This window comes from Neofelis nebulosa, chromosome 1 (genome assembly GCF_028018385.1).
Source record: "Neofelis nebulosa isolate mNeoNeb1 chromosome 1, mNeoNeb1.pri, whole genome shotgun sequence".
In the NCBI taxonomy this organism is placed as follows: domain Eukaryota; kingdom Metazoa; phylum Chordata; class Mammalia; order Carnivora; family Felidae; genus Neofelis; species Neofelis nebulosa.
In genome coordinates, this window is record NC_080782.1 from 35,494,604 (window position 1) to 35,514,663 (window position 20,060).

At 39.5% G+C, this 20,060-nt stretch overlaps 2 protein-coding genes across 6 annotated transcripts in view; one reads left to right on the forward strand and one right to left on the reverse strand.

The window, feature by feature from the left end:
- Positions 1 to 20,060, forward strand: part of NNT (nicotinamide nucleotide transhydrogenase) — a 96,888-nt gene that overhangs the window by 42,319 nt on the left and 34,509 nt on the right. For all 5 annotated transcript variants that reach the window (XM_058719233.1, XM_058719247.1, XM_058719243.1 and 2 more), the window contains exons 8-16: positions 7,404 to 7,537; positions 7,838 to 8,029; positions 8,670 to 8,823; positions 11,868 to 12,029; positions 13,304 to 13,414; positions 14,418 to 14,563; positions 15,825 to 16,020; positions 18,341 to 18,574; positions 19,722 to 19,882. In XM_058719233.1, the coding sequence (XP_058575216.1) occupies positions 7,404 to 7,537; positions 7,838 to 8,029; positions 8,670 to 8,823; positions 11,868 to 12,029; positions 13,304 to 13,414; positions 14,418 to 14,563; positions 15,825 to 16,020; positions 18,341 to 18,574; positions 19,722 to 19,882 (1,490 nt within the window). The remainder of the gene's footprint in view (positions 1 to 7,403; positions 7,538 to 7,837; positions 8,030 to 8,669; positions 8,824 to 11,867; positions 12,030 to 13,303; positions 13,415 to 14,417; positions 14,564 to 15,824; positions 16,021 to 18,340; positions 18,575 to 19,721; positions 19,883 to 20,060) is intronic.
- On the reverse strand, positions 5,610 to 6,272 carry LOC131505562 (ubiquitin-conjugating enzyme E2 N-like). Its single transcript, XM_058719270.1, has one exon. It carries the CDS (start codon positions 6,217 to 6,219, stop codon positions 5,803 to 5,805), a length of 417 nt encoding a protein of 138 aa, XP_058575253.1. The 5' UTR covers positions 6,220 to 6,272; the 3' UTR covers positions 5,610 to 5,802.

The window sequence follows — 20,060 nt, forward strand, 5'->3', positions numbered from 1 at the left end:
ATTATGAAGGTGAACATTTTTTTTTTTTTTTTTTTAAATTTTTTTTTCAACGTTTTTTATTTATTTTTGGGACAGAGAGAGACAGAGCATGAACGGGGGAGGGGCAGAGAGAGAGAGGCAGACACAGAATCGGAAACAGGCTCCAGGCTCCGAGCCATCAGCCCAGAGCCTGACGCGGGGCTCGAACTCACGGACTGCGAGATCGTGACCTGGCTGAAGTCGGACGCTTAACCGACTGCGCCACCCAGGCGCCCCTGAACATTTTTTTTAAGTTTATTTATTTTGAGAGAGAGAGAGTGTGAAAGGGAGAGCATGCAAACAGGGGAGGGGCAGAAAGTGAGGACAGAGAGAGAATCCCAAGCAGGCTCCACACTGTCAGCGCTAAACTCAAGGGGAGCTTGAACTCACAAATGGCGAGATTGTGACCTGAGCCAAAACCAAGAATCGTTCACTCAACCGACTAAGCCACCCAGGCGCCCGGAGGAGGGTGAACATTTAAAAAAAAATTTAGTTGTTACCATTTCTCTTAGAATTGAGTGTTTGTATTTGTTGTTCATTTATTAAGATCTTTCTGTTTTGTTTTTATTTAAATTTCTGTGAGCTTTTTAATATATTTTTTGTCATATTTATTTTTGAGGACAATATGTACTTTTTTCATACTTAAATCTATTGTTTTCCCAATTGCTTTAGGAAATACTTTATCTTAAAGTTTATTTCTTTAGTTTGAGAGACAGAGAGAGAGAACATGAGTAAGCACTTTGCATGCAGGCAGGGGAGGGGAAGAGAGAGGGAGAGAGAGAATCCCAAGTAGGCTATGTACTATGGGTAGGGGAGCCTGATACGGGGCTTGATCCCACGATCTGCAAGATCATGACCTGAGCCAATATCAAGAGTCCGATGCTTAAGTGACTGAGTCACCAAGGCACCCAAGAAAATACTTTTTTTTTTTTTTTTTTTCAACGTTTTTTATTTATTTTTGGGACAGAGAGAGACAGAGCATGAACGGGGGAGGGGCAGAGAGAGAGGGAGACACAGAATCAGAAACAGGCTCCAGGCTCCGAGCCATCAGCTCAGAGCCTGACGCGGGGCTCGAACTCACAGACCGCGAGATCGTGACCTGGCTGAAGTCGGACGCTTAACCGACTGCGCCACCCAGGCGCCCCAAGAAAATACTTTTTAATCCAAAGACTAGAGGGCTATTAACCAAGGTTCTCTTTCTTCTCTCTTCCTTTTTGGGTTGATTCTCTTTTTTAAAAATTTTATTTGTTTTGAGGGATCTCTATACCCAGTGTGGGGCTCAAACTCATGACCCCAAGATCAACAGTCTTATGCTCTTCCTACTGAGCCACCCAGGTACCCCAAGGGTTGATTTTTTTATAATTCATTCTGATGTATAGAGTTTAAAGTTTAATTTGAAGTCTGGTAGTAGATTCACCCCTCCATACCTAACCATCTTATTCGTTTTGTTGCTTCCATTTTGTGATGCCACATTATCATGTATTACATTTTTGCCCTAGGAGGCCATCAGGGTAAGATAGTATTTTGAAATTTCCTTCTCAGTCTTTCCTCCTCTTGAACTATTCTTTTGAGGATTTTCTCATTTGGAACTTTTATGTATTACCCTGCTCCTCTTTTGGCTCTATTTTTTCCCCTTCTGTTTTCAATTTTCATTTCTACACTTCCAGGATTAAAAAAAAATTAATCCACATGTGAATGCTTAAAAGCCAGCTGTACTGTTCTATTCATCATTGTATTCCCTGTAGCCTTTATTGATTTTTTAAATTATAAAATTAAAACTAGCTCTTAAATTTGTTTCATTTATTTATTTTGAGAGAGAGCATGAGCAGGCGAGGAGCAGAAAGAGGGAAGAGAGAGAATCCCAAACAGGCTCTGTGCCATCAGCACAGAGCCCAGTCTGGGACTCAAGCTTACTAACTGCAAGATCATGACCTGAGCCCAACTCAAGGGTTGGACACTTAACCCACTGAGCCACCCAGGTGCCCAAATTAAAACTAGCTCTTATAGAAAATTTGTGAGATAAGGAAAAGCACAAAGAAGAAAATTCTTAGCATTTAAAGATATCCTGGTATGGTTAAATGTTATACTATATAGAATTTACTAGAAACTATATAAGATATGTAGTATATTATGGTATATGTATATATAAAAATACATACGCAACACTCATAAATATGTATGTGAAATTTTTTTACCAAATGGCAGTAGTATATACATACTATTTTGTTGTGTCCTTTTTATCTGTAATAATTTAGCGTATCTTAAATATTCCTCTGTGACTTAAATTTTAACTCATCCTCTAGTTATTTGACTGTACACTAAATAAATTATGTGAAAGAATATCCTATCCTTTCAAAAGTGATTGAATTTCAGAGTGACAATATGGACAGAATATTTATTATTTTTGTTAAGATGCCAGTGTGTATGTATGTGTGTGTGCATTAAAGTTGTGTCAGCCACTGCATAATTGTTTTGTGAAGGTTGAGTGAGTAAAATCAAAGACAAATAGGTAATATATAGGATTTTTTCTAGGGAGCCTAAATGGTTTTGGGCACTTGAGGTCTTGTAAAGTCAGTAGGGTTACAGTCCTGGAATTGATCCTTAAAAAGAAGGAATCCAGAATTTTTAAGGCAGGAGGAATTAATTAGATGCCAAATCAAACTTGTGAAGTTGATGGCTATACAGTTAGTGCAGTTAGAAGTCAAAGGGGGTGGGCCTGGATCCAAATTGCAGTTAAAGGCACATCAATCTGAGACTGGAGGGTACAGGTAAGGTGTGAGGAAAAGCTGTAGCAAACAAGAGGCTGGTTAATGGAAAAGAGGCTCTGGACTAGAGAAGACGAAGGGGGATGATGGTAAATACCTAGAAAGCACACATTAGTGCTTTAAATTTGCCACTTTATGTGGATGCACCTATATGATCTGTAGCTTTAAATTACTGCAGAGCTGAGCAGCATAACCTTTTTTTGGGGGGGGGGAGTCCTCAAATGTATGTGGTTTGCATCCCCAGATTGTTATGTTTAATAAAGTTTAAATATTCAAGCTTTTGTTGGACTGTAGTGGGGAGAGTAGATGAAAGGAGTATTTCCAGAGAATTTTGAGAAATGATGAAACCACCAGGATGTCAGAGTATTGTCTTTGGGGAAAATATCTCCTTATTCTTGCTCTTTCTTGGAAACTCAAAAGATTATCCGACAAACTGTGTGGCAGCTAGCTACCCCTGTGTGGCTGGAGCAGGAGGTCCAGTGGGGCGGTAATGAGAGAGAATGTGAGAAAGAGTGATTAGACCCAGGGAGGAAGGCCTTCAGTAATAGGAGGCTTAGAATTTGGACTTTATCTAGACCTACCCTATGACCCAGCAATAGCACTGCTAGGAATTTATTCAAGGGATACAGGAGTACTGATGCATAGGGGCACTTGTACCCCAATGTTTATAGCAGCACTCTCAACAATCGCCAAATTATGGAAAGAGCCTAAATGTCCATCAACTGATGAATGGATAAAGAAATTGTGGTTTATATACACAATGGAATACTACGTGGCAATGAGAAAGAATGAAATATGGCCTTTTGTAGCAACGTGGATGGAACTGGAGAGTGTGATGCTAAGTGAAATAAGCCATACAGAGAAAGACAGATACCATATGGTTTCACTCTTATGTGGATCCTGAGAAAGGTAACAGAAACCCATGGGGGAGGGGAAGGGAAAAAAAAAAAAAAAAAGAGGTTAGAGTGGGAGAGAGCCAAAGCATAAGAGACTGTTAAAAACTGAGAACAAACTGAGGGTTGATGGGGGGTGGGAGGGAGGGCAGGGTGGGTGATGGGTATTGAGGAGGGCACCTTTTTGGATGAGCACTGGGTGTTGTAAGGAAACCAATTTGACAGTAAATTTCATATATTAAAAAAATAAATAAATAAATAAATAAATAAAAAAAAAAAGAATTTGGACTTTATCTTGGAAGTATAAAGTTGGCATTGAGAAAGAGGGAGGTACTATATAAATACCGATTTGTTATCTTTTCAGCTTTTTTCCCCCACATGTACCAAAAATATTTCTTTTTCTTTTTTCTTTTATTTTTTTATGTCGAAAATGTAATTTTAATAGATAATTCTTCATCTTACATAGAAGCATAACAAAATACACCACATTCTGAAGAAACTCCAGACGTTATGAGAATAAAGAGTAGGGGAAACTCAGATGGGCTACAATATCCATTACCTTAAATTGCAAGACAAAGGTTCCAACCCACAGGTTAACATTTACATACTTAGGACTGGCTACACTGATGTCTTAAAAATAACAAGGATCAGAAATTAGATACGGAAACGGGTGGGAAAGAACAGTTTTTCTGAGGAGAGGAACTCTATCAATGCAGAAAAAATTACTGAATATCAAGCAATAGCTCTCAGAGCAAATACTGAAGGATGAAAATAAGAATCATGAACTGAGGATTTGATGTTCACAAAGGAAGAAACCTTTCGGATGACACTTATGAAGTTGGTTGCTTGAGGTCTGCTCGTGAGGTCTACAAGGAAGACTCATAAATGTCTCCGCAAACCCCAGATGGTTATCAGATTGGTGTTTCCTAATAGTATCATACACCAGTGGTCACACATGGAGTTTTCAGACAAAAACTAAGAAAGAGGTCATACCCGAAATGCCAGACAAACAAATGTGGCACAACATATGAGTCCTGCACAAAGCCAGTCACAATGGCTGCTTTGCTGTGACTCTCCTGTACAGTAATTTTCAGACATCATGGCAAGACACTAATGATCATCTAACTAATCAGACAATACATATTTCAAATTTCTAGGAGGTAAAAAAAATATCAGATACCAATGCTTTATGCATGCTCAGGGACAGCTTATAAATACTCCATTCAGTGATATCTTAACACAAGTTTGCATCGGTGAAAAGAAATGGGCAAAATCCACCTCTTGTCATTCGACTTGTCAGATGGTGAAGACCAAAACAGAATGTTCCATCAGTTTTCATTTTTAAATACGATTGTCACATTGGGAAAATGAGACAGTAAAATAAACTGTACAAAGCAAAGTAGAATAACAAAAAATATTTTACTATAACATAAGATTTACAGAAGTTTCCAGATAAGCCATACAAAATGGTCACAAGGTTTTTTTGAAGGAAGGATTCTACACTTGACAGCAAAGTCACAATGTTATTAGAGCTGTGATGTCTGTTTAATGTTCCCATTTTGGTTCAAACAATCAAGCTTGTCCATCTACAGCATCTAAATAAACTTAGACTTGGCTAGAGAGCATATTCTGAAGAACTGGTTAGATGCTTTTATCCAATGCAATTAGATCACCATAAAAAGGGGGAAAGGAGCCCATAAAATTAAAACTACCTCTCCCCCCGCCACCAAAAAAAAGATAATAAAGAGAAAACACCCACACCCCTTGCAGCTAACCCTGACCACTACCTTCATTCACAGTGCTTTATACTTTAACCACTATTGGGGAAATGAATAAAAGCAGAGAGGGGCCACTGCTTTTAAACGTTTCACAACAATCCAGATGGTACTTCTAGCCTCTGCTCATGCTTTACAACAGTGATCAGGACAAGACATAGATTTGCTAATGTGCATTTAATCACCAAAGGACTGAAGATGTCTGGGCTTTTATTCTGTAATGTTTCTAAGACTGTGTCCATTAAATGCAAACAAAAAAGGAAGAAGTCTTGGCAGAACAGGAGAAGTGATGCACACTTGATGATCAGATCGATTTTAAATATTATTCATGGCATATAGCCTATCCATGCTCTAGCCGTTTCTGTTGCTTGGGCTTCGTTGGTCTTCCACTGCTCTATCATTTGCTAATGGATCATCTGGATTGGGAGCACTTAACAATGCCTGGATCGATAGCAGAACTGTGCGAATCTGCAGTGCTGGGGACCACTTATCTTTCAAAGTATCTAAACATACTCTTCCCAACTTGTCTACATTAGCATGATAAATTTTGCTCATGAAACGTACTTTAGGGGCTGCCATTGGGTATTCTTCTGGAAGGAATAGTTGACGTTTAAAAGTCCCTCCCTCAAAGGGGGAATCCTGGGGGCCAGCAATGACCACATGAAAATAATGGACGTTGCTTTTGTCAGGTTCTGCTTTAATGCCAGGAACTGGTTCCGCCAGCAAATGCTGGGTTTCCTTGATAATCCTGCGGGGCAGCCCGGCCATCTTGTCAGATCCCGAGTTCGGCTTCTGGTCTCGACACTGGCTCCACTCGCCTCGCACACCTAGTTTTCTTTTTTTAAACCCATATGTGTTCCAATCAAGAAGATTGAAAAACAGATTATTATTATAATGGAAATTTCATTTGAAATTAATTTTCATTTATAAAATTGATAGTACTTTTACTAAAATTCTGTAAACACAGAGTTGAAAACTTACTAAAAGAGGAGAAGATAAAGATAATTAGGCTATTAACTCTCTACTTTCCTACTACCAATCTCACAAGTTTATGTCCTTTGTCTTTTGGCTTAGGTATTTATTGTTTTATGAAACTTGAACACGGTAATATACTGACATTGTGGGCCCCCTTTGAACATACTAATACGTTAGGTTGGTGCTTTATCTTCTATGTAAGAATTAGTGAATGAATTTAAAATGTGAACTGTCTCATAACTAGAGTGTTCCATAAGAACAGGGATCTTTTCTGTTTATCTACCAGTATATTCTGAGCACCAGGTATAGGGCTTGACTCATCAGAGGCAGAATAGTGTTGGGGGAAATAAAAGTGTATGAGTGATTTCCAATCCCAATCCCAGGTTGGGATTTCCTATTGTTTTCATTTCATGGCATTTCTCTGTCTCTCCCTGAAGTTATCCTGTGTTAAATGAAGGTAGATTAATTTAACATGTTGGAAAATCTGGTGAGATTTGCTAAGATGTTTGAAAATATTCCATTTTTTAATTTGGTAAATTGCTAGTGAGTATTCCCCTTGACTTTTGTGATCTTTATGGATTGTCCAGTTCAGGTGCACATAGTTTCCTTAATAGCTTATTATGCATTAAAAAAAAAAAAACAAAACCCAGGCAAATGGTTGTGTCTTCATGAGTGGTGCTGAATGTAAATCAGTGGGGAAGAGCCATGCTGAGATTTCCATGCTGAGTAAGTAAACGGAAAGGCTGGCTTATTAGCCACACGTCTCCCTCCCGCATATCGGCTTTGCAGTTTGTACTAACCATATTTCTTCCTGAGGAGGATGACCATTTCCACCTGTGTATAGACTTTTGGGTCTCTTGAAAGAATTAAATTTCAGATGTTACATTTTTGAGCCTCCAGAGACTACTGTAATAATTAGAAAATAGAGTTTAAAAAAGTATAATATAATTTGTTCTGTTTTCTTTCCATTTTATTAGGTAAAAAAGCCCCAGTTTTATTTAGTAAAGAAATGATTGAGTCAATGAAGGAAGGTTCAGTTGTTGTGGATTTAGCTGCTGAGGCTGGCGGAAACTTTGAAACCACGAAGCCAGGAGAACTTTACGTTCACAAGGTATAGGAAACAGCTGCTTCTCTCTGTGGACAATGTCCCATGGCTCACCATAGTGACTTGCAAGAGAGTATTTATGCCTCAAAGCTCAAAGTGTTCAGAGAAACTGAGGCCTGAAATTTTTTAAAATTAAAAATAGGCACATTTAAAGCTCTTTTTGAAATATACTGTTTGTGAGATGTGTGCATATTTACAAAGATCACAATTTCACAGCTTAGCCTTGGCTATGACTGCAAATTGTCCTAGCAGGAAGGTGAACAGACCGGATTAGACCTTTCAGACTATATATTTTTGTTCACGTAGGGAGTTACTCACATCGGCTACACAGACCTTCCCAGCCGAATGGCCACTCAGGCCAGCACCCTCTATTCCAACAACATCACCAAGCTCCTGAAGGCCATCAGCCCTGACAAAGATAACTTTTATTTTGAAGTGAAAGACGACTTTGACTTTGGTACAATGGGTCATGTCATTAGAGGAACTGTAGTGATGAAGGTAAGAGACCCAATCCTTCCTGCATTTTCATTACAAATGTGTGTGTTGTGTGTAGAGATAACTTAAAATAAAATCTTTAGGGGCACCTGGGCGGTTCGGGAAGTTGAGCATCTATCTGACTCTTGATTTTGGCACAGGTTGTGGTCCCAAGGATGCGGGATTGAGCCCTGAGTTGGGCTGCCCGCTGGGTGTGGAGCCTGCTTGGGATTCTCTCTCTTCCTCCCTCTGCCCCTCCCCTGCTCACACATGTGCTTGTGTTCTTTCTCTCTCTAAAATAAAAAAAAAAATCTTAAAAGAAAAATTGTATTTAATTTTCTTTAATGTTTATTTATTTTTGAGAGAGACCAAGCACGAGCAAGGGAAGGGACAGAGAGAAGGACATAGAATCTGAAGAGGTCTCTAGGCTCTGAGCTGTCAGCACAGAGCCCGATGTGAGGCTCAAACCCGCAGACCATGAAATCATGACATGAGCTGAAGTCGGACACTTGGCCGACTGAGCCACCCAGGAGGCCCAGAAAAATTATATTTAAAAGAACAGCTGTTTCCCGCCCCCCCCCCCACCCCCCCGCCAGCACTGTCATCTTCTGTGTTTTTGAAATGCTGGATTGACTTTTAACATTGTTTTTCTAATTTCTGTTAGGATGGAGAAGTGATTTTTCCCGCTCCCACCCCGAAAAATATTCCTCAAGGTGCCCCAGTAAAACCGAAGACAGTGGCTGAGCTGGAAGCTGAAAAAGCAGCTACGGTCACCCCCTTGAGGAAGACCATGACTACGGCTTCTGCGTATACAGCAGGTGAGGACCCCCTTCCTTAGGGTTGAGTCCTAATTATTTGGATTTTGTAAGAAATGTATCAGTTGTCAAAATTAGCGAACAAAATGCTGTTCTCCTTTGGATTCCATTAGGAAGTGGGCCTGTTAGAAGCGAGTTTTCATAAATGTGTTACTTGTCTCACCTCTGTGGCATTATACAGGTGCTCGCCAGATACTGGAATGAATGTGTGTGAAAGCATATACAGGCTGTTAATGCTTTTCTTTCATAGAAAACATTTAAAATATAGCTGTTAATAGCTTTATCTTCCATCAAATATATTGAGTAGTGATGTGTGTTGGATTGTGTTGGTGTTAAGTGCCCGTCAATGTAGTTCCTTATTTATCTATCTTCGTGGGTTGTAAAACATCACTTGTGATCATCTGCACATCGGGGAAGCCTAGGGAACCAAACGTTTGCATTGAAGAATCAGCAGTACGATACAGATAGAGCCCTTGAATGTTTGTCTAACATCCTAGTTATTTACCTAGTAAAAAAATTCAGGTTTTAAATTTTCATTTCTTTCTTTACAATTGAACACAAATTCTCTGCTTTTCAGTTCATCTTAACGAAAACATTAAGCAGTCACTGTAAAAGAGTGATAAATATTCATTCTGGGTATGAATTATTTGAGTTTGAAATATGGTCATTTGGTTTTAAATTGGTTTCTCTCATAGAATGAATTAAAAATATTTAGATCTACTTAGAGCCAAAGCAAAAAGAAAAGCAAACTAGAAAGAATTAAGGACCAGCACCAGGCACACAATTCTTGTAGCCTCAGCATTCTCCAAATTCCCATGCGAGCCCAGATGTTTGAAAGCGAAATGTGTAACTCTCCTTGAATAAAGAGCAAGTCTCAGCAAAATGACTGAAGAGCCTCTAGTTCTGAACATGGTGAATAAATGGGGCCATGTCCCGACTTGCACTTACTTGTCAAAGAAAAAAAGAAAGCAGCTTATTATACTGTACCTGCAGAGGATTTTTGGAAAGATTGTAAATTTCCATTTCTCTTTGAGATTTGTCAGGAAATAGAATGAGGCATATATGATGGTTTGTTTTTCTAGGTTTGTTTTGTGTTAAGTCAAGGTTTATTGCATTTTAATAGATATGACAATAGCATATTCTAGTGAATAAAAGGATGGCCATATACTTGTTTTTCTTTACCTTAAACTTCCTCCGTAATAATAAAAACAAGTATTTTTCTTTTACATGTGTGTTAGGAATCTATTTGAATAGTATTCTTCAAAGAATATGATTTACTTTTTTTTCCTTTCTTTTTTTTCTCTTTCTCTTCTTTTTCCTCTGTTACAAAGACTATAGAAATAGCATATTTGACATTATTAAATATGTTATAGAAAAGACATTAGTTTGTTAAATAGTTGATTAAAAAAACCTTCAGATATGTGATTTTTATCTTAGGTGCCCAACAAAAGATGGATACTTTAGTGCTTCTCGATTAATGTAGTCCTTTAATGAGTGCTAAGCATTGCCCCAAACACTTCATATGCCTTAACTTATTTACTTCTTACAAGACCTCAGTGAGGTGCACATATTATTTATTATTTTCTTTTTCCAGCTGAGGACAGAGAGGGTTAATAATTTTACAGATGAGGATACTATGGCACAGACAAGTTAAATAACTTGCCTGAGATCACACAGCTAAGGAGCAGTAGACCCAGGATTTGAACGAGGCATTCTGGCTTATGAAACCATATATATATATTTTTAAGCTTATTTATTTATTTTGAGAGAGCTCAAGGGAGTGAGAGTGCATGTGAGTCAGGGAGGGGCAAAGAGAGAATCCCAAGTAGGCTTTTCACCCTGTCAGTGCAGAGCCCGAAGTGGGGCCCATCTCGCAAACCATGAGATCATGACCTGAGCTGAACTCAAGAGTTAGACTGAGCCACCCAGGCGCCCCATGAAATGTATTCACCACAGCTCTATACAGCTTCTCTGATGTTTAGCTAGAACACAAAACAATATTCTAACTCTACCTCCAGATGGTTAATGGGCCATGCATTGGAACCCTGGAAATTTTATATGTGGGTAGGGAAATATAAATTAAAACTGCAGTCTTATTACATGATTTAAAGTAAACTTAATGTCAATTTCTAGATGTTCTACCTGTGCCACTTAGAAAGAAGTAGTTCATATCAAGGAAAAAAAGTACCTTATTTCAGAAAGTTGAATTCCAGCTCCCTGGTCCCCCATTAGCATTATTTTTACTGGCCACTAGGTAACCCTTCTGTTGCAGAACAGCCATCCACATGTTTGCTATTAAGAAAGGCAATAATTAAAGATGTATGTTCAGAGCTGACTTTGTATTCTGCACATTCTTAATTTAATTTGTTTTTTTTTTTTTTTTTTTCCTTTTCTTTGTAAAATCCTGTTTGCTGACTTGGTGTTGAGGCTGGAGCTGACTGCCCTGGCCAGCAGTCCAGTCCAGATTCAGGAGCAATTGCAAAACTTCTGTCCCGGGTGGGTGGAAGCCATATGTTTTGGGGAGGTGCTGGAGTGAATGAAATCCTTCCTACTCTTTTAAAATCCCTCTTCCTTAGCCAAATCTGAGTGACATGAAATTGGCTTCAAAAAAGTCCTGTCTTGTAAAGGTTGTGTCTTGCCCAAGTGGAAATGCTTTTTGGTAGATCTGTATAGGTCTGTAATTCTGGAACAGAAACACTCGTATAAACACATGTGGCATTGTCAATGGAAATTAAAACAGGGAAGAGGACAATGGGGAAACTGTTATTCAGGTGACTCATAAATTCTACTAGATCTTTATAGCTTGTTTTATTTTGAGAGGTGGCAGTCAGGAAGTTGAGTTTGTTCATAATACCTTTAACCACCCCCCCCACTCCCATCATGAAATGTGTAAAAAATCTCATTATTGGCAAATCTCATTATTGGGTGCAGAATTTAAAAGGATTGACTATTTCACATGCTTGTGTGTGTGTGTGTGCGTGCGTGTGTGTGCTTTTAATCTTGAGGTAATTAATTGGATGTCAGTTCACACTCTTCTCTTTCTGTAGGTCTCACTGGGATTCTGGGTTTGGGCCTTGCGGCGCCCAATTTAGCCTTTTCCCAGATGGTGACCACTTTTGGCTTGGCCGGCATCGTGGGCTACCACACTGTCTGGGGAGTGACCCCTGCTCTCCACTCACCACTGATGTCTGTGACTAATGCAATCTCAGGTTTGGTCCTCTCTTGATTTCCCTCATCTTAGGTTTTCATGGGCTGTTCAATTCTCCAGCCACTTTCAGTGAGGTTTATAAAGTCTTTATTTACAAATTGTATGGCTTGGCATCTGAGGCGGTGGTTGTGGTGATTTGGGCTCCCACAGGGGCAAGAATGGGGCCAGAAGTAAGGGGCTGAGCAAGTAAGTGTCAGGCCTTCAGGCTGCTCCCATCTCGAGCAGTGCAGAACCATTGTTATTTCTTTCAATTATAATTTCCTTTATTTTTATTTATTTATTAAAAAAATTTTTTTAATGTTTATTTTTATTTTTGAGAGAGAGAGATACAGAGGACGAGTAGGGGAAGGGCAGAGAGAGAGAGAGAGAGACAGAATCTGCAGCAGGCTCCAGGCTCTGAGCTGTCAGCACAGAGTCCGACGTGGGGTTCAAACTCACAAACCGTGAGATCGTGACCTGAGCTGAAGTCGGACGCTCAACCTACCGAGCCACCCAGGCGTCCCTACAACTGCCTTTAAAGAAGGGATTCCTGTGATATAATTTGGAAACCACTGTTTCACAGAATTATAGTTGCAACATCCGTTAGGAGCTCTTCTTAGATTCATCTAAACATTCAGCTCAGTAAGTCTGCACGCAGCAAACCATACCCATCCTCAGGTTCACCATGAAGGCTTTGGAACAGGAAGCCCAGCTGGCCAGCCAGAGTAGCATCAGGCATTTCTTTTTGGTGTGAGTCTTGTTGGTGGTCTGTGTGGCGGTCCACACAGTTGTCCAGGAGCTGGTCTCTTTGGCCCCCTGTGATGGCTCAGATCTAGGAATGAGACCCACCCTGGACCTGCCCTGGCTTGGAAGTCTCATGGCACCAGTGCACAGCCCTGACAGCAGTGCTGGAGGCCCAGCGTCCGGGGTCTCTGCACAGAACGTGTCTCATTCCCAGAGGCACTGTACTCTGGAAAGTTCAAAGTTACGGCTCCACCATCATGTATTTATAGTTCGTGCCAAGTTACTTCCAGTTCAGAAGCAGTTTATCCACTTTTTGATAACGTTATTGATTTATATCTTTATCGGGGGAACAGAGCTAGAAAGTTAAAGGAAGGCTGAATTTTTATGCAAGAGGAAAAAACATTTGTTAGCTTTTTGCCCACAGTAATACTTGAGTGACAGTGTTGTGTGGGAACGTTCTCCTTTGTGTCTATACATGTGAGATCCTGCAGCTATGAATTGGGTGTGGCTGTGTCACTATGCCTGTTCACCATCTTGATTCTTTCTTCTTAGGGTTGACTGCAGTTGGTGGGTTGGCACTGATGGGAGGACATTTGTATCCTTCCACAACTTCTCAGGGCCTTGCTGCTCTTGCTACATTTATTTCCTCAGTCAACATTGCAGGTACGATGGCAATGGTGGTAAAAGAACCCACGGTGCTGTTTATGTATGTATGTGATCTTTAAACCCAATGTGGGACTTGAACTCACGACCCCAGGATCAAGAGTTGCATGTTCCATGCTCTTCTGAATGAATCAGCCAGGCGTGCCCCCCCCCCACCCCCACCCCCAGTGCTACTTTTAATGGAGACATGAGAAGCAAATATAAACCGATATAGACATTTGGAGTGTTAGACATTCTGATTTTAAGAATTTAATTGTGCCTTTAAAAATGGTCTCACTCAGATCATAAATGCTCTCTGTGAAGAAAAATTATTTTGCCCACTTGTAATTTTTAGAAACCGTTTGATAAAAGAACACCCTCTTCCCCTGTGCTCCGAAATAAACAAACAGAATGATTGTCTTGCTACAGGTTAACTAGAAAGTTATTGAATGCATAGTTTTGAATTCAGTTGACTTGTAGCTATCACCGTAACATCTCTAAATGAGTATACTTTTAGATGAAATTTTAGCCTTTTGCCTTATCCTGGCCTGTGTTCCTGAAAACTGAAAGCCTGGCCCATCACTTGTATAAACTCATTTGATGCTATTTTGTATCAAAAAATCAGTTAATATGTCCAAGAAATCTGGTGCCTATTAATATGGCATTTTTTTTCTTTTATCACTTAATATAGGTTTAACAAACAGAATAACTTATTAGAAAAAATTACTAGCCTTTGATCTTTTGCGTCCCCAAGCTGTTTGAATGCCTGTTTACTTGTAGTCACGCAGAAAGAGTTGGTGCTTCACCCTGGTCGCAAATTTTGTTTTTGAATATAGGGTTCCCTGCATTCAGGGGAACTGGCTTGAGTAATAGCCTAACTTAATTTTGAGCTCCTAAAATGTTACTTAATATTATATTTATCCTTAGGTGATAAAGATGCGCTTAAAATAGGAAAAGTGTACCACTTTAAAAATCATGTTGCTAAATGAGATACCTCTTTCTGTTTTATATTTACTTTGATAAGGTGGCTTTCTGGTGACCCAGAGAATGCTGGACATGTTCAAGCGTCCCACGGACCCCCCAGAATACAACTACCTGTATCTGCTCCCTGCTGGCACCTTTGTTGGAGGATATTTAGCAGCTCTCTACAGTGGCTATAACATTGAACAAGTAAGAGGCTGTTTTGAGAATTTTTATTTTTGCCACTGTGTTTTCTTTCCAACTAGATTTCACATTATCGTTATCAAAATTCAGGCTCTAACAAGCAAATATAATAATAACTCTAGAAACATCTTGGTCAAATGGAGCATTCCTATCCCCTAAGAATCCGTACCCCAGATTCTAGTGGCAGATTTGCCTGCTAACTGAATGTGCTAACGTGGGTTTCCCTGTCTGTCCCTCAGTTTTTCTACATGTAAAAAGAGTCAAGAAAGTTATTAGTATCCTCTTTATGTACCTGGCTGGATTGTTGTAGGGATATGGTGAAATAATCAGTAAAAAATTTTGAAAATTTTCTGTTTCTCCCCCAACAAATTCAGTGCATCATCTTTTGTAAGCAGGAGATGTTATGTCAATTCATTTAAAAAAGACAGTTTAAAAATAAACGTTATGTAGAAAAGCCGAAATAATCAAGTTGAACTTCGAAAGTTCCATGTTTCAATATAATTATAATTGAGACTCAATTTCGTTCTGAACTCAGTATTTTTTTTTTTTTATCACTTTTCAATGACTGTCATGTGATTGCATCTACTCTGACAGTAGGAAAATCGTGTCTCCCTTGGTTTCCGCTGTTCCCAGCATTTCTTACTTGTTGATTGAACAAAATCTTTTTTGAGAACAGTTGGAGTGGTACGTCAGGGAGACCCTTGTCTGAATCCCAGATTTGCTATTTTCTGATCATTTGACCTTGGAAGAATTATGTAATAACCTCTTTAAACTTTGGTTTCCTCTTGTAACATGAGGATGATGACTCTTTCAACTTTTGTGAATCTCATGGGACTGACTTACAACTTCAGTAAAGTATAGGGCATGGTCCCTGGCATTTACTACGTCAGGGATTGGCTCCTTTACAGCGTTTGGTCAGGTCTAGAGCCCATAACTGTGTTTAAACTTAGGTATTTAAACTCTGTTTAAACTTCTGTATGCATTTGTGCATGCCATCCAATACAAGAGAAACCAATTTACCTAAATGGTATAACTGCAAGTAGAATTTCAGGTATTTAATTTGTTAATATCCCTAATGGATAGAAAGATATGTTGAAATATTCAAAGAAGAAGTCATATTGGGCCCTCTATTATCTGAATTGAAAGTTGTTCTTAGGAAATCACGTTTCCTCAAGAGAAGTCCTCCCTATGCTAATAGACTGAAAGTTTTGATAGTCTTTCTGTCTCTCTCTCTCTTTCTCTCTGCTCTTCTCTTTTGTTTGCAAAGATCATGTATCTGGGCTCAGGTCTGTGCTGTGTTGGTGCCCTGGCCGGCCTTTCCACCCAGGGAACAGCTCGTCTTGGCAATGCATTGGGCATGATTGGGGTGGCTGGAGGCCTGGCAGCCACTCTCGGAGGACTAAACCCATCCCCAGAATTGTTAGCCCAGATGTCTGGAGCAATGGCTTTGGGCGGTACCATTGGTAAGCACTTGGCAGGTTTCTACCTTTATGGGAACCCATGCCCATTTTTTAGCTCACTCTTTTGGTGCAGTTGATGTACTTACTCAATGTTAAATGTTTTAAAATGTTTGTATTTGAATGAGAATTATACCAACTATGATGACTTTTCACCAAAATAAAATACATTATATTAGAAACAAAGGTAATTATATTATTTATAACTCTCTAATTTATTCGAGCTTATTTTCTATGCTCTTGAGATTACCCATGTTTATTATCTGTTTTTAGGAATACCGTGTAAAGGTGGGCTTCTGTCCATGGCTTCCCAGCTCCATAGTTAATGACATAACCTTGGTAGTTAGAAATTGATCATGATGGTTGCATTTACACGGTGGAAATCAACAAATACTAACATATCTGGGTTTCATTTATTGTTTTGTTGATTGTCCAGCCCTGAGAAAGTGGTGGAGAAAATATTAATAATGCAGCTTAAATTCAAAAGTGTGCTGTGTCTATAGCCGTTACGTGGTGAATATCACAAAAAACTGAGCAAATATTCTCATAGTGTTTGAAAACTATCATCCGATTTAGTGAAGCAGCTGCTCACATTGTTGATAATGAGTGAGGTTCTCACATGCATCTTTCAGTTTTGTCTTACTTGTTAATGCAGACAAAAATGTCAGCCAACATTCCCATGGGAACCACACTCATTCATCAGTTGCAACCACTAGGTTGGTGACAGACACAAGAGTTGGTAAAAGTCAACAAATGCATTCTGTGAAAGTCAATTGGCTACATGGAGTTTACAATAGAGAGTATTATATGTTTTGTTATTTGAAACTTGTGTGCTCTATACCTTTATATCAGCAAAAACTCATGTACATACTTATAACAGGCACAGGCACGTGTTTTTATCCCAAGGAGCTGGTGGTTATATATTTACCAGCATAACAGTAACTTTAGACCTCCTATTGTACTTTCGCAGGAATGCTTTGTGTCCTTTCTCAATAGTCCCTGGAAAGGAACTGGAAGGAAAATGTGTTGTAGGTTCATGGCAGAAAAACTTTTAGACAGGATCTTAGCAAGTATTCTGAGAGGCACTCCTATACCACCTGCCTAGAACCAGGCAGGAGTTCAAGAGTCTCCTCATTTGCACGTTTACTCTACCCAGCTATTTGCATGTGTTCACCTTTGCTCCCACCCACCGCCCTGAAAACCCAAGCCTTCTTCAAATTCCAGCTGTTTCTTGTGTGCTCAGGAGCAAATATTGGCTTTTGGAGAAGAGAGCTGGAGTTATTCTTGCAGTAGGGGGGTGTAAAGGCATGTGAAGAAGCGTTAGTCAGGGGAGTGTTTGCAGGTTGTGAGGGAAGAGGCAGGTGTCAGTGCTGTGTGTTGGGTTTTTGGAATTGGACTGTGTGTTGAGAAAGCCTGCTATTTTGAAAGGGTATACATAGCCAGCGTCCTTACCTTCTGTATAGTCCCTGTGAGAGAATATTTAGCCCATATGAGGAAGCAGATGAATACTTATTAGTGATAATAATGGGAAACCCTTAAATGTGTATACCCAAAAAATTGAGGTATAATCGGCATACATTATATTAGTTTCAGATGTATGAAATAATGAGTCAGTATTCGTGTATATTGCAAAATAATCACAGTAAATGTAGCAAATATCTGTCACCATACATGGTTGCAGAAGTTTTTTTTCTTGTGCCGAGAACTTTTTCTTTTTTAAATTTTATTTTAGAGACAGAGTGTGAGCAGGGGAGACTGGCAGGCAGGGGGGAGAGAGAGAATCTTAATTAGACTCTGTGCTTAGCACAGAGCTGGACGTGGGGCTTGATCCCATGACCCTGGGATCATGACCTGAGCCGAAATCAAGAGTTGGACGCCCAACCGACTGAGTTATCCAGGGGCCCCTTGTGATGAGAACTTTTAAGATCTACTTTCTTAGCAACTTTCAAATACGCTATACAGTATTATTATAGTCACCATGCTGTACATTACATCCCCACGACTTATTTTGAGCCTGGAAGCTTCACCCATTTTGCCCGTCCCCCTTCCCCTGCCTCTGGCAGCCACCAGTCTGTTCTCTGTATCATGAGCTTGTTGTTTTTTTGTTTTAGGTTTCATATACAAGTGAGATCATATGGTATTTGTCTTTCTCTGTCTGACTCATTTCACCTAGCATGATACCCTCAAGGTTCATCAATATTTTCACAAACGGCAAGATTTCTATCTTTCTTTATGGCTGAATAATGTTCAGGCATGGTCTTTATCAGAGTTGCTTCTCAAAGCTGTGTTGAGTTTTAATATCTCTTTGACCTTCATTTCCCAACAGGACTGACAATTGCCAAACGCATCCAGATTTCTGATTTACCTCAGTTAGTTGCTGCTTTCCACAGTTTAGTGGGCTTGGCAGCGGTGCTTACTTGCATAGCTGAGTACATTGTAGAATACCCACATTTTGCTGTGGACGCAGCAGCAAATCTCACCAAGATCGTGGCCTACCTCGGTACTTACATCGGAGGCGTCACGTTCAGTGGCTCTCTTGTTGCCTATGGAAAACTGCAGGGTAAGTGATTTACCACTTACCTATATTATTCAGTGTAAATATCTCTTGTTTAGGGGTCCATTTCAATGTTAGAAAATGGCTTAACTGTCAAAGCTGTTAGGTGAAGAATTCAGGTAGCGCGCAAATATATAAAAGACCCCCTCCTCCACATCACGGTTGCTTTCCTTTATTTGAGCCTTCCAGATCTCCTAAGGCTTTGAAGCTGTTCCTTCTGCAGACAGCCAACGGAGGAAACAAGTGCACAGAAATTTGTGTAGGGGGACTAGTTGACATTTGATGATAAATGTGAACAAAACAACATCTTCATAACCCTTAGAGATGCCTCTGTAGAGTTCACAAGAATGAACTTTATACATTTTCCAGAATAGAGAGAAGCTTATTGAATAAGCTGGTGTGGTCACTATACAGTACTTATTCTGAAAACAGATATACATTTTACAGCTGTAGCATGGCATCTTCTGCTACTGCCAAAGTCAGCCAGGAAAATAGAAGTGGGGGTAAAAAAACAACAACAACAAAAAACAACAAACCTCACATAGGCTGTTTTCAGTGTTTTCATGAAAAAGTGAGTCTATATAGAAACTAGTTTATGATAGAAAAATCTGGTCTGGCCTCTCAGTAATCAAGTCATTAAAATTAAATAGGAAACTTCCATGGAACTTAAAATCCCAAAAGAACTTCAAGCCTACGATGTTCTTGTCTCATGCTTTGTTTTTAAAAACAAGTAGCAAACCAGGGCTCTGCTCCCTTGGGCTCAGTTGATAGAGTCAGAAATGCTAATGTGCTAGGACTCTGTTTTGAAGTTTTAAATAAATGAAACCACACTTAACTTGTGTGTTGGTCATACGGGAAAAAAGTAATTTTTTAAGATTTTGTGACAAAGAGTAAAGAAATTGTTGTGTGATCAAAGTAAAGAACAGTTAAGTTGAGCCATACTTTTCCTACTTCTGTTAACATTTGTTACATCTAAGAGCCCTAATTTGCTTTTATGTTTCAGGTCCTTTTTTTATGCTGATATAAATTTTGGTAGTTTAGGATTAAATGACACACGTGTGTGTGTGTGTGTTGTTGTTGTTGTTGTTGTTGTTGTTGTTGTTTTAATTTAATGACACGTGCTAGGTTCTGACTGACATGCCCTTGGTCCTAGGTATCCTGAAATCTGCCCCTCTCCTGCTTCCTGGAAGGCACTTACTTAATGCAGGCCTGCTGGCTGCTAGTGTGGGTGGAATCGTCCCGTTCATGATGGACCCTAGCTTTACTACCGGCATCACCTGTCTGGGCTCTGTGTCGGCTCTCTCTGCTGTCATGGTAAGAAGTCAGAGATGGAAAGCATGCACTCAGTGAGGAACTGGCAGTATTTTGTTTGATTACAGTCTAATCATATTTCTATCTCTTCAAGACCGTTGATGGAATAAACGTGTTTCAAAATGATGTCACGTGTTCTGTTTAGAATTTGGAAAACACAGAAAAGTGTAAGAAGAAAAAT

What these genes read in the sequence shown, in the direction of transcription:
- LOC131505562 (XM_058719270.1), bottom strand. Translation starts at nt 6,219, where the DNA reads ATGGCCGGGCTGCCCCGCAGGATTATCAAGGAAACCCAGCATTTGCTG.